At 37.7% G+C, this 14,822-nt stretch overlaps 1 protein-coding gene across 1 annotated transcript; it reads right to left on the minus strand.

Moving 5' to 3' along the window:
• Positions 1-260: 260 nt before the first annotated feature.
• Positions 261-6,417, minus strand: LOC140804929 (3beta,22alpha-dihydroxysteroid 3-dehydrogenase-like). Its single transcript, XM_073161087.1, has 8 exons — positions 5,693-6,417; positions 4,407-4,556; positions 3,677-3,934; positions 1,504-1,590; positions 1,331-1,409; positions 801-910; positions 549-685; positions 261-464 (listed from the first exon to the last, which is right to left on the minus strand). Exons 1-8 carry the CDS (start codon positions 6,272-6,274, stop codon positions 359-361), a joined length of 1,509 nt encoding a protein of 502 aa, XP_073017188.1. The 5' UTR covers positions 6,275-6,417; the 3' UTR covers positions 261-358.
• Positions 6,418-14,822: the final 8,405 nt, after the last annotated feature.

The raw sequence follows: 14,822 nt of genomic DNA on the forward strand, positions 1-14,822 counted from the left end.
GGTACGTAGAAAACCGAGATCCAACACTATACATATATATTATTACATCATCACTCTCATTGAACACTAAAATTCCAAACTTGGAAATATAAATGACTCAAACTAAAATATAACAACATAGATAGTAAAAATCGTATTGGTTTTCGTCCGTGAGTTTTATTCATGTGATATGACACCAATTTATACTAGTAGTGTATCGTACCCAACGAGATTTTTTACCACAAAAACTTGCATTATTTTATGGATGGATGGGAAATATGAAATAGAATATGACGTCAACTAATATAGAAAATTAATTTATGGAATATACAGCAATATATTGTGCATTGATCTACAAAGTTGTTTCCATACACTCTATTCATCTGGCTCGAACTTCATGCAACTTTTGAACCAGAATCGGATACCGTTTTTGGGTTCGGGTGGTCGGAAAGAACACCAACTTGTCCTGTTCCGCTGGCACCCAACTGTCAGAAATCGAATTCCAGCTGATGAGTGATTAACCAAGCTTATAATATGGGGTTGTCGGGTACTAAAAACTGATGTGATACCTGAACTGAGTGACTAAGCGATGAAGAAACACCGAGAGCTCGACCCTAGCAAGCTCGGCTCCCGGGCAACGCCTTGGCCCTCCACCGAATGGAGTGAACACGTTTGTCGAACAACTAGTACTGGATCCTGAACCGTTCTGCTAGTCACATATGCATATTTGTATTAGAAAGTTAGAATACATGTGCCTATCATGAGACCGAGCATTCTATAAAAAGAGCAGAGAGGGGTTCAAATCCGAGGGGGAAATAGACCTGCCACCGCCAGGGATTAAAAGTGCGAGCGGCTTTGAAATGATCATGATCCATGTGTACGGCTCGAAGAGAAGCGAAAACCTTCCACCCTTTTGGAATTGTGTAACCATCTATATATAGCCCATCAACATAACACCATTCTCAGAACAACAAAATCTAAGAACCTCATTTCTCTACTACATAGATAACATGAACAAGAAAGTAGATATTGGGGGCGCGGTTCGAACAAATCTAGCTTACTTGAACTCCAGTTACGTATTCTAGAGGCTAATTAATGTCAAGTTTGAGCACTTCACAAGTCGGGGAAAATGATTTTCGAACTACTAGAACTTGAGTTGATTATAACCAATTGAGTCAAGCTCTAATATGTACTGCTGGAGTTGGACTTGGGTATTTCCACTCACAGGATATAAACATCAATATATATAGTAGAAAAATAATTGGCCATTGCTAACAAGTTTATATATGAAAGTATGACACTCAAATCGCCATTAACCACGAAAAGAGCGTTTCGACCTTCTTATTATTACCTTTGATGGTAACATCTGTCATTGCTCGTCGAAAGACCCCGCTGATTATGTTAGATACCCGGAGAGTTTCATTTACAACCTGAAGAACATAAGAGTGAGTTTCGATGAATGGCTGATGAGAAAGCGATGCAAGTTTCGTCACTTAGAATGAGGTTATGATATCATGAACTTACACATTGAGTGAAAGGCATGGATTTATAATCTTCCAATTGAAGAGCCTCATTTTCACTTTTTTTAGCCAAAATTTCAATATGCTCTTCCTGTTAAACAAAAGGGGTTAGTGAGATATATAACCTTGGTTCAATATGCTCTTCCTGTTATGCACTTGCTAATTGAGCACATGCATGCGTCGTGTTTACGTGATGTGATACATGCTCGCTCTTTCTCCTAAAGTCTATCATATTTTTGTCATAGAAATTTTTTATGTGTCTTTTCAAAATTGTTTATTGGATAACTGGGATAATATTATTACAGAATATTTTGGAGAACTTTTATTTATTTTAAAATGATTATTCTATATATTATTTTCAAGTGGGCGAGAAGAAAAATAGGAAATGTTTGGAAATAAAAATATAAAGTTAAAATAAGCTAAAATTTGAGTGTCTGGACAAAATTTCTTCCAAGCTATTTTTAGTAAAATGGCAATATTATCCTTAATCTATAAATCATTTATCTTTTTATTTATCTAATACCATCGTACACACATCATTGACAATGTATTTATATAATTATTATTATCTGTGAGGCGGGTCAACCTTACTGATATTCAAATAAAAAGCAATACTCTTAACATAAGAAGTACTATTTTTTTGTTGGATGATCCAAATAAGATATATCTAATACAAAAGTAAATCGATTTGGTATTTTAAATCAGGCCAGACAGAAAAGGAAATGACATGAATGCCCCATGAAACTTGGCATCATGTAGTCCACTTAAAAGAGTGGGCAACCATCAAGAAAAAGGCGCATGGGTCATTACTTTGACATGCACACGTGTGGACAATGAATTACGGGCGCTGAAACGTCGTTTTCATCATTTTGACTAATAAGTAACTTTGAGACGAGATTTCGAACTCGAAGACCAAATTGTAATAAACTTCTTACCCGACATTTTAAATCCGACCAATCTGCCCAATGAACGTAACTGCCTTAGATTAACCCGAATTTTAAAACTACCTTACTTGGCAAGAAGTGATTCAATAAAGCTGTTTCGTTTTTATCTTTGTCTTTGTTTGTATAACTTTGCCTACCCATCCATCCCCATTTGTTGCCAACCAAGGCCTAATCTTCCCAACAACGCATGGTAAATGCATGTGAGATATAGATATAATTATATAAATATCTTGAGGTTAATTAATTTAAATAAATTTTGTACTAACTTAAAAAAAAAAAAAAATTGTTACCATCTTAGAATTTTTTAATGCTTTTATAACATCTGGAATCTGGATGGAAATAACAATTATAAATATCTATATAAAATATAAAGTAATTTTATTTTATTATATAATGTTGATTTTTGTAAAAGCGGATTTTGAATCTTATACAATAGTTTTCGAGCTAGATTCATAGGAAAAGAAATTTTCCCCTTCTTTAGATTGATAGTTTTTTTTTTAATATGAAATTGGGGGTTATTATTTAAATTTAGTTTGGTGATAGATATAATATCATTTTAAAGAGAGAATAATTTTATTCTTATCCTCATCGTTTAGATGAGAATTTAGGCAACGAGCCCCTGAATAAAAATGGGGCCACCTTTTTATGAAAGAAAATGAAAAACGTCAATTATGATGAAAGAAAATGAAAGACGTCACTTATGATAGTTACACTATATATGTCTATATTATCTATACAATTATTATTATATATGATAATAGATTATGAGGGTAAAAAATCACATAAAATAATATGGACTTATTCAGAAAAAGTTTCGATCCTGGGCTAAAATGTGGGTTAAAATTTGTGATATACTCAATTTTATTTTATTTTTTAAATTTGTGGGCTAAAATCGGCTAAAATTTAAAAAAAAAAAAAAAAAAAACTCCATCCATATTTTTAGATAAGCCCAAAAATCAAGTCTGGACTAGAGCCCACCCCAGACTTTGGGGTGGCTCCGTCCCTGGTGATCACAAAATAACCATATCACCTACATTTTAAAAATAAAAAAAAATGTTTCGTAAATGATTTTGTTTGAGTAAATATTATAATAGATTAGAAGGGTAAAAGAATCGTTAATAATATCTTTGTTATTAACTATAAATTTTAGTAAAATGACACACGTTCTTATATATATACACTTATTATTATTATTCTAAAAGAGTGAGAGAGACAGAGTAAAGGAAAAGTCACCTTGAGTTGAGCCAATGCACGCGGGGTCTCTGTGAGGAATTTAACGGCGAGAGTCATAATTGTGGACGTGGTTTCATACCCAGCAACCAGCAAAGCGAGCATGAAGTCAACTATTTCCTCGTCGGAGAAGTTCCCGCCGCAGCCGCCGCCCTCTTCCAGCAGCGCCGCCAGCATGTCCTTCTTTATCTCTCCTTTCTCGCTCTCTTTTCTCCTCTCCCTCACCACCAAATTCAACGCCTCCGCAACCTTTCTCCTAGCCTTCAAATAATTACAGCATACGTTAATATTTATTGCTTATTATATTAACCATGCATTGATTTTTAATCAGTTTATTGGTATAAATTTAATCATTTTATTAAAACTTTATATCTATTTGAAATGATATATTAGATAAAAATCAGGTTTATAAAGTACAATTTATTTTTTTTCAAAAGTAAACATCAAATTGTCTCTATAATTTAATTATGTTAAAAGAAAATAGACGGATTTTGATGCAAACCTAAACAATTCACCGAAAATTAAAACTTAGATTATTTAAGATTCAATTACGTGAAACCAAGTGGTAAACTTTTTTAAAATCACTAAATTTACATCACTGGAAAGGAATTTTTTTTTTTAAAAAAAAAAATAATCAAATACCCAACATAACAAAATTCGAATATCAGAAAAAAAAAACGAAAATAAATAATTTTTTAAGAATAAATAAATAAATGGAAGATTGAATAATTACTTGAATAGCCCTTCTATATGTGGTGGAGAAAAAGGGCAAAGGAATGGTAAAAAAGCCTTCAATAACTAGCATGTACTCTTTCATCAGATTCTCCGTCCATTCACACGGATCAAAGCTCATCAGTTGCTTCACTGTTAACTGAAAAGTTATCTGCACAACCCTCCCAAAAAAAAAAAACATATTAAATTAAATGCATAAAAAAAAACTAAATTCAAGATTTTTCCAAAAGGGCAACTCTAGTATTTCAACTTTCCCTTGATTGAATCGGACCTTGTTGATCAGACGAGTTCTCAGATTCGAGATTCATCTTTAAATATAACATGAAAAATCATATGTTTCCATTATATTTAGAAATTTCAAGAAGGTTAAACAATTTTTTTTAAATGTATATATATATAAAACAATATAATTGGTCCCCATAATTAATTATTAAGCATATAAGAAGCTTCTTAATTAATGAAAAGTATATGATATCCATTCATATAGAATGATGAGAGAACAAAACAGAATGCACTAAAAGGCAAAGAGAAATAAGTGCATCATACTACATGCACATGTTTGTGGGTTCGTTATGCTTCCAAAGCTTATATTATATATAATTATCTTCAATTAATAATATTATTAATTGAAATTATAATTTATATATATCACACACACACCCGCGTGATTGTGTGTGTGGTGTAAAAATGCAAACTTAACCTTAGAAATTTGTTGGAAATCCGAGTCATCAAGTTCGATCTCGGTGCTCGTAACATGAAATTATGCCACACGCTCTCAACAACTTATAATTTAAACACAAAAATCTTATTTACTATTTTTTTTTATCTAATAGTTCTTTTTCTCTTTATTTTGGTCGAGAGTAGATCTCTTATGAGACGATCTCATGAATTTTTATCTGTGAGACCAGATAACCCTATCGATATTCACACTGAAAAAGCAATACTTTTAGTATAAAAAATAATATTTTTTCATTGATGACCCAAACAAAAGATCTGTATCATAATATATGATCCGTGAAATCGTCTTACACTGATCAATTATAGTTCGGTTTATGTGTTTGTTATATAAAGATTTGATATTTTGCAAAAAATAATAATTTAAGAACCACCTATGCAGGTATAAGATTTTATTAATTATGATTATTGTATATTTTTTTATTTTAATTATTTATTTATTTGAAGAAAGATGGGTTTTAGAAATAAAAAAAAAAAAGATTGAATTTTTTACAAGAAGAATTTTCAATTAAGAATAAGATTAGATTTGACTGATTAGTCTTGTATGCTTACCTTCTTGGCTTCGTCCATGAGAACGACCCGGCCGGTCCATGAGTCCATGTTGAACCGGACGAGCCGGTCTATGTCGACCAAGAGATGGTCCCTGATAATGGCGGAGTTGGCGAAGCTCATGGTCAGCGAATGCATCCTCTTGTGCAGGCTCCCCCTCATCAGCAGCAGCGAGTGCCGGCCAAGTAGGTTCTGTATCGAACCGGGGTAGCTCGACTCGAACAGCCGGCCCTCGTTCTGCAGGATGAGCCGGTTCGTCTCCGGATCGGCAGAGAACACCGTCGGCTCGCCAAACACATGCGTAGTGAAGACGGCGCCGTATCTCGCCACCCTGTAGTCGATGAACGGCTCCGGGTTCTCCGTCTTGTACGCCGCGATGAGTTGCAGGGTCTCCCCAAGGAACGGCAGCCCCAGGTTCCCCGGCGGCAGCCGCAGCTTCCGCCGCGCGGTGGCGCGTAGGACAACGAACAGAGACAGAGATAACGCGAGAGGAACGAAGATGGTGGACAGGAACACCATCAGCGAGGAATCCATGGGCGTCTGCTCACACAGTGAAGGATGCAGTGCGTGAAAATGGCGTTGCATTAATGGAGGCACACGGGTGGGTATCCAATCTAATCTATCTAAATACCAAGTGAAAGGAGAACGTGTGTGTCTGTTTAAGTACAGAAAGGGGAACAGAGAATTTAATGTTGGATTTTCATATTTAATTTTTCTCTGTGATTTAGATTTCTTGGTCTGAGGCTTTTAACCCTGCTTTCCGTTTTGGTTGACGCAGTAATTATGGGAAAATCGAAAGGAGACTTGCCTTTGATTATGCCGTCATAATAAATTTCTGAGTAAAAACTTCGGAGAAAATAATGTCTACTTTAGTTTCGTTGGAACGCAGTGACTGTCCCCACGTTAAGAGAGCGCTCATATACTAACTCGTTTCTTATTGAAGAGATTCATTGGTAATTCACTTTATTTTTCTGCGAGGCTATATATTTCACTGCTAATATGTTTTCTACATCAAGTAATTTTGTTGAACTTTTTTCTAATTATACATTAGCAGAATAATGTAGATAGAAGTTTATTTTATTTAATTTTCCTTAAATTATATCAAGATGTGGATTATTAATATTTATAATTAGAACCTTATGCATTAAACTATTTTTATATATAGTGAAATTTTAAACGATCGGTTAAGATGTATAAAAAAAATTTCATACATATAAATTTTGTTAATTTATTTCATTAATAAATATACAATTATTCCGTTTGGAGGGGTGGATAAATTCTTTAATATAAACAGACCGATTTCGCAAACTTAAGCCATGTAAGAGGCTCGAATGAATTTTTCGTTCAAACTAAGTATGTAGAGCAACTAACAGATAAACGCAAAAATAACTCAGTATACAAAATGAATAAGTTATATGTAAATATGATCAGATTAAGTAAAGAAACGACTGAAAGTAAATATAGAAGAGAGTTTTTTTTATAGAACTTCGAAGACAAAACTTTTACGTCTCCCCTATCTTCTATTTCCAAAAGGATCACAATGAAAATTTTATCGGTACAACTTTTGGTACAAACTCACTTCAACTCGGTTCACCAACCCTATTGAATTGAAACTTCTATCAACTATTCAATCAACTCGATATGTTCTGACAGTTACAGTAGTTCTTACAGTACATTATAAATCGAGTAAATAAATGATAAATGAGAATAAAAGTGTGGGGACTCAGACGCTAATCAATTTTTAATCGTCATCAGGATCAATTTACTAATCAAGTAATTAGGGTCATAATTTTTTTTAATGCGGAAAGTAGTGAGATCACACTAATATACAACTCAATATAAAATAAAGTACAAGTCCTGTACCGTCTACAAATCAGTAAAAACTTAGGTTCAACATCTAATTATCAAGCGCCAAAACCCTATATATATCAAAGTCCGAAGTCTCCACTCTATCACGATCTCTCCTCATCTCCTGGACCCTGATCCTGTCCCACCTGTTGTCATGTACACATACAAACAAGACAACAGCCGGATAATTCCGGTGAGAATATAATCCCAATATAAATCAACGAAACATGCAATATATATAAAAAGCTGAAACATAATCAATATCAAACTGTCGACAATGCTCGTGACTCCACGACTCAGACTAGACTCAATACTAGTCTAGGGATCCCGGTTTCCAGCTGTGGGTATTCCTATATCGACCAACAGTAATAGAAAAGACTCCAGTTCTATCCACGTCGATATAACCAAACATCCAGTGTCCTGACCAAACCGTCATGGACTGTGGCCCTATCGCCAATATCCTATCTTGTGACATCGTGCAATGTGCCCGTGGCGATTCCGCCACTATCAGGCACATCTGTCCCAAGATTCCTATACTATCTTGTGACATCGTGCAATGTGCCCGTGGCGATCCCACCACTATCAGGCACTTCTGTCACAAGATTAATCGTCTAATACCTGTTATCTATAATTCAAGAGAACAAGTACATCAATCAAATCAATGCAAATATCAATGCAATAAAGTAAAGTATGTGATTTAGGGAAACTCAAGTCTAAACCGACTCAAGTCGATCTCCCAATACCACATTGACTTATACCTTTCGTTTGTAGTCTCGGTCTGAAGCAATATCAGTTCCGAACTCAAGACTATCTCTGTAAATCTGAAATGACATATCGAGAATCATATATCAATATTCCATTCTCAATTCAATACTGAATCTGAATACTCTGGATTTAATTCAAATCATCGACATAACAGTACAATCCCGATATCCCGGTTAATACAATATCACCAGATAATAATTCCCTCAACCAATAATCAATACTGATAAAATCTGATATCATATCTCAGTCTATTAACTTCATAAAATCATCACAATTCCATAATCAGTCCGTTTCGTAATCTGACTTCGATTCTATGATGTCTAACATGTCAAGAACATCATATATGTATTCCATTCAATTCTAACAACATCATAATTTCAAAGCATGTCAAAACGTAGTAAAACTTACGTCCAGTTGTAGCCTGTGTTGATATGAACACAGTAGCGAAGTCGAATTCAAAATCAGACGGACGGATTTTGCACAATCGCGATCCTAAGCTTCAAGGGCAATTTTTACCAACGTTTCCTTCAATTTCTCGTTTATCAAGATTAAAACGTATATGTTGATATATATATATATATATATATATATATATATATATATACATACACACACGTACATGCAACAAGGAAAATTGATCACTCTACGTGCAACACGTCTCGCGCATATGCGCGACCCTCTTCCGCGCATATGCGCGAGGCGATAAGCCCTGGCGCGTGTCTACATGGTAGCTCGCGCATATGCGCGCCCTTACTCGGCGCATATGCGCGAGACCCATACTCAAAATTGCCAACTCTCGGGTTATCTCGCGCATATGCGCGGATATACGTCGCGCATATGCGCGAGGCTCTCTGGACATGGCGTGCACAGCTCGCGCATATGCGCGAGACTCTCCGCCCACTTCACGCATGTGCGCATCTCATGTCGCGCATGTGCGAGAGAGGTACTGTCCTCGCACATAATTCATTTCACGCCGACTCAAATCGTGTCCCGATTAATCTTTTTATAATCACCAACCGAATAAAAATTTACATCAGTGAAATAATGCTGGAATTCTTGTCTCATATCAGATTCAGTCTCCCAACTAGCTTCTTTCGATGCCATGACGAGTCCATTGAACTTTCACAAGAGGAATCGTCTTTGTTCTGAGCTGTTTTTCTTTACGATCGATAATCCGAATCGGTTTCTCGACATAACTCAATGTCTCATCCAGCTCGGTCTCGTCTGGTTGAATAACATGAGAATCATCAGGGAGATACTTCCGCAGCATAGATACATGAAAAACATCATGTATCTCCGATAACAAAGGCGGCAAGGCGAGTCGATAGGCACGATCTCCTATCTTTTCGAGAATCTCATATGGACCAACATATCGTGGAGACAATTTCCCTTTCTTCCCAAATCTAACCACACCTCTGAATGGAGAAATCTTCAAAAATACTCGATCTCGAGTCTCAAATACCAACGGTCTACGTCGAAGGTTGGCATATTTGGCTTGTCGGTCCTGAGCTGCCTTAATTTTCTTCTGAATTAGTTTCACTTTTTTAGTTATATCTCTGATCATATCAGGTCCAGTCTCCGGAACTTCAGAGATATCATCCCAATAAAGAGGAGATCAGCACTTCTTTCCGTACAACGCTTCGAATGGAGCCATCTCAATACTCGTTTGATAGCTGTTGTTGTACGAAAATTCACAAAGAGGCAATGTATCTTGCCAATTAGTGCTAAAATCAAGCACTACAGCTCTCAGCATATCTTCCAATGCCTGAATTGTCCGCTCTGACTTTCCGTCAGTCTGGGGGTGATATGCGGTACTAAGATGTAACTTCGTACCGAGAGCTTGCTGTAAACTCTGCCAGAAGTGCGAAGGAAACCGAGGATCACTGTCTGACACAATCGACTTCGGCACTCCGTGCAGTCTGACCACCTCTTTGAAGTAGATATCGGCCATCTGATCATATCGGTACGTCATCTTGTATGGAATGAAACATGCAGATTTGGTCAATCGATCAATCACGACCCAAATTGCATCACTACCTCGGGAGGATCTTGGCAACTGTGTCACAAAATCAATGGAAATGTGATCTCATTTCCATTCAGGAATCGACAAACTCTGTAACAATCCTACTGGTTTCTTTTTTTCAGCCTTCACCTGTTGGCAATTCAGACACTTGGCTACAAATTCAGTAACATCTGATTTCATTTGCTTCCACCAATATGGTGTCTTCAAATGATTATACATTTTCCTGCCACCAGGATGAATGCTAAAACGACTGTTGTGCGCTTCTGTCAGTATTTGTCGTCTTAAATCCGAAACATTCGGCACAACAAGACGACTATTCACCTACAAAATATCATTTTGAACCTGATATTCTGATCGATGTCCAGCTCTGACCATAACAATCGACCTCTGTATATTCTGATCAACTTTCTGAGCTGCTTTAATTCTCAAATCAGCTTTGGTTCAGCTTGAATAGTATATAATCTCATAGGTCTCCGATCTGTCTCAAATACTAATCCAGACAAAAAGCAGTCTTCAATCAAATTCGAAACACCCGTAGTCGATAAGGATAAAGAACATACCTTTCGACTCAGTGCATCAGCTGCTGCATTGGATTTTCCTGGGTAGTATTTGATTTCACAATCAAAATCTTTAAGCAAATAAAGCCATCTCCGCTGTCTCATATTCAATTCGGACTATGAAAACAGATATTTCAAGCTTTTGTGATCAGAATAGATCTCAAACTTCTCACCGTATAGATAATGTCGTCATATCTTCAATGCAAAGACGATGGCTGCCAATTCTAGATCATGAATTGGATAACGAGATTCATGGGGTTTCAGCTGTCTTGAGGCATAAGCGATAACATGCCCTCGCTGCATCAGCACACAACCCAATCCCCGGTGAGATGCATCACAATAAACAACAAAACCACCAGTACCTAACGGGATAGTCAACACCGGAGCACTGGTCAGTCTTTTCTTTAATTCAAGAAAACTGGTCTAACATTCCTCAGACTAAACAAATGGAGCATTCTTCTGAGTCAACTGTGTAATCGGTTTGGCAATACTCGAAAAATCTTTAATGAATCGGCGATAATATCTTGCCAAACCCATAAAGCTGCGTATCTCTAGTACAGATTCGGTCTCGGCCAAGAAATCACTGCTTCAACCTTACTGGGATCAACGGATATCCCGTCTCCGGATATAATATGCCTCAGAAATACCACCTGTTTCAACCAGAACTCGCATTTCGACAGTTTAGCATACAGTTTTTCCTCCCTCAAAATTCTCAACACAGTTCTTAAATGCTCAGCATGCTCCATCACATTCTTTGAATAGATCAAAATATTATCGATGAAAATAATCACAAAATCATCGAGATATTTCTGAAAGACAAGGTTCATTAATCCCATAAATGCCACTGGTGCATTCGTCAAACCAAATGACATGACAATAAATTCATAGTGTCAATACCTGGTTCTGAATGCTGTCTTTGAGATATCAGAATCCCTGACTCTCAGTTGATGGTATCCAGATCTCAGATCGATCTTGGAATATACCGAAGAACCCTGCAACTGATCAAATAAATCATCAATTCCGAGGCAATGGATATTTATTCTTTACCGTTGCCGGTAGTCAATACAAAGTCTCATCGACCCATCCTTTTTCCTTACGAACAGTACTGGAGCACCCCAAGGAGATACACTCGGTCTGATATACCCCTTGGCCAATAAATCCTCCAACTGTTCTTTCAATTCTTTTAACTCGATCGGTGTCATCCTGTACGGAGCCCTCGAAATCGGAACTATTCCTGGCATTAACTCAATGCTGAAGTCTATCTCTCGAATCGGAGGCAATCCAGGAATCTCACCTGGAAAGACATCAGCAAACTCACACACCACTGGCAAGTCCGCCAATGATGGGCTCGACTTCAGTAAATCAACTGAATATACCAGGAATCCATCCAATCCTTTCTGCAATAATCGAGTCATATTTATTGCAGATATCAAAGGAATTCTAGCTCGAGAACCCTTACCGTAAAATTTCCACTCCTCAACCATCTCAGGTCTGAATCTCACTATCTTGTGGAAACAATCAACTGTAGCTCGGTACTTGGTCAACATATCAATACCGATAATACAATCACAATCAGATAAACCAAGCACAAATACAGTCTAACTCAATCATATGCCCATCGTACTGCAGTATACAAGATTTCACAGACTTCACCGATATCAAACATGTCCCTAATGGGGAAGAGACAGACACTACCGCAGACAATGACTCAATAGGTAATGCATGACTTAATGCAAACTTCTCAGAAATAAAGTATGCGATGCACAAGTATCAATCAATACATATGCAGGATAACCAGAAATAACACCGTTACCTGCCACAACATCATCAGGTGCATTCTGTGCCTGCTCCTCGGTCAAAGCAAAAACTCGGGCCTGCTGTCTAGGAGGCTCGCTCACTGTCTGGATTCCTCCTGGCCTCTGCTGGGACTGGGTAGACGGTGCTGGCTGAAAAGAATGAACAACAGATGGTCGTCTACCTGTCTGAGCCACTGATCCAAATGACTCAGCTGCCTGGGATCCATGGGCACTTATCTGTGGACACATTCGGGCAAAGTGTCCTTGTTGCTTGCAGATACGACAGCTGCCAAACACTCCTCGGAACTGCTCAGCGGGATGCTTCCTTCCACAAGTATTGCAAATAGGTCCAGTATAGATCTGGCTCTGTCGAGGACTCCCAGAGCTAGAAGAACTGCTTCCGGACTTCTTGAACTGCTTCCCTCTAGCCTTCAAGAAATCCTTATTCCTGCCACTGCTGCTGCCACCTTCGAATCGAGAAGGTGGTTGCTGTGGTCCCGGTGCCGGAAGCACAAACGAAGCTCCTCTCTGTCTCATTAGACCGGCTTCGGCTCCCTTGGCTCTGTTCAAGGTGTCGGTAAAATTGTTTGGCCTCCCAGTGTTTACCAACGTAAATATTTCCGGATTTAGGCCATTTATGAACTGATATGCGACGACCTCATCATGTTCATCCACATGTGGAGCAAATCGTAACAGTGAAGAGAACTTGGCCACATATTCCGCAATGTTAAGCTGGACCTGTCTCAAATTAGAAAATTCGGCTCCCTTGTCCTTTCTGTAAGACACTGGAAAGAACCTTTGATAGAATTCAGTTTTAAATAAATTCCAGGTAATATTCATACCTCGGTGTTCCAATGCCCGTTTCGTTGTGATCCACCAGTTTTTAGCAACGGCGTGTAACTGGTGTCCGATCAATTTCACCCTCCGCTCGTCAGTATACTCTAAAGATTCGAACATCATCTAAATATCGTCCAACCAACTCTCACACTCCACGGAATTCTCCGTACCCCTCAAAGTCGGTGGATGGAAAGACTGAAACCTTTTTAACAATGTCTCCATTGGAGTGGCTGTAACGTCCATTGGAGGATTGGATGTGCTACCCTGTTCTGGTACTCTTCTCGGAGGCATATATGATAATTAAATGGATTAGTAACCCAATTACAACAGATCGGTTTCAATCCTCCTCGGATCATCTTACAGCTGATCCATTCCAGATAATACACAATACCATATCAAAATCAGATATTTCGGGTAAACATGTATTAAAAAATCAACCATGCTAGCAATCAGAAGCAGGAAATAAAACTCAATCTACCCCGCTCACTAGCTCCTATCTCAGTCTCAAGGATCTATCGCTCTAATACCACCTGTTGTGGGGACTCGGACGCTAATCAATTTTTAATCGTCATCAGGATCAATTTACTAATCAAGTAATTAGGGTCATAATTTTTTTTTTAATGCGGAAAGTACTGAGATCACACTAATATACAACTCAATATAAAATAAAGTACAAGTCATGTACCGTCTACAAATATGTAAAAACTAAGGTTCAACATCTAATTATCAAGCGCCAAAACCCTATATACATCAAAGTCCGAAATCTCCACTCTATCACGATCTCTCCTCATCTCCTGGACCCTGATCTTGTCTCACATGTTGTCATGTACACATACAAACAAGACAACAGCCAGATAATTCCGGTGAGAATATAATCCCAATATAAATCAACGAAACATGCAATATATATCAAAAGCTGAAATATAATCAATATCAAACCGTCGACAATGCTCGTGACTCCACGACTCAGACTAGACTCAATCCTAGTCTAGGGATCCCGGTTTCCAGATGTGGGTATTCCTATATCGACCAACAGTAATAGAAAAGACTCCAATTCTATCCACGTCGATATAACCAAACATCCAGTGTCCTGACCTCACCGTCATGGACTGTGGCTCTATCGCCAATATCCTATCTTGTGACATCGTGCAATGTGCCCGTGGTGATCCCGCCACTATCAGGCACATTTGTCCCAAGATTCTTATACTATCTTGTGACATCGTGCAATGTGCTCGTGGCGATCCCACCACTATCAGGCACTTCCGTCACAAGATTACCTGTCTAATACCTACTATCTATAATTCAAG

Source organism: Primulina eburnea, chromosome 11, assembly GCF_022965805.1.
Source record: "Primulina eburnea isolate SZY01 chromosome 11, ASM2296580v1, whole genome shotgun sequence".
Lineage (NCBI taxonomy): Eukaryota > Viridiplantae > Streptophyta > Magnoliopsida > Lamiales > Gesneriaceae > Primulina > Primulina eburnea.

Excerpts from the sequence above, each read along its gene's own strand:
- LOC140804929 (XM_073161087.1), bottom strand. The coding sequence starts at position 6,274 with ATGCAACGCCATTTTCACGCACTGCATCCTTCACTGTGTGAGCAGACG. Across the intron at positions 1,591-3,676 it reads GTGCATTGGCTCAACTCAAG|GAAGAGCATATTGAAATTTT; the intron begins GTGACTTTTCCT and ends TTTGTTTAACAG. Across the intron at positions 911-1,330 it reads GACAGATGTTACCATCAAAG|ATGGTTACACAATTCCAAAA; the intron begins GTAATAATAAGA and ends GGCTATATATAG.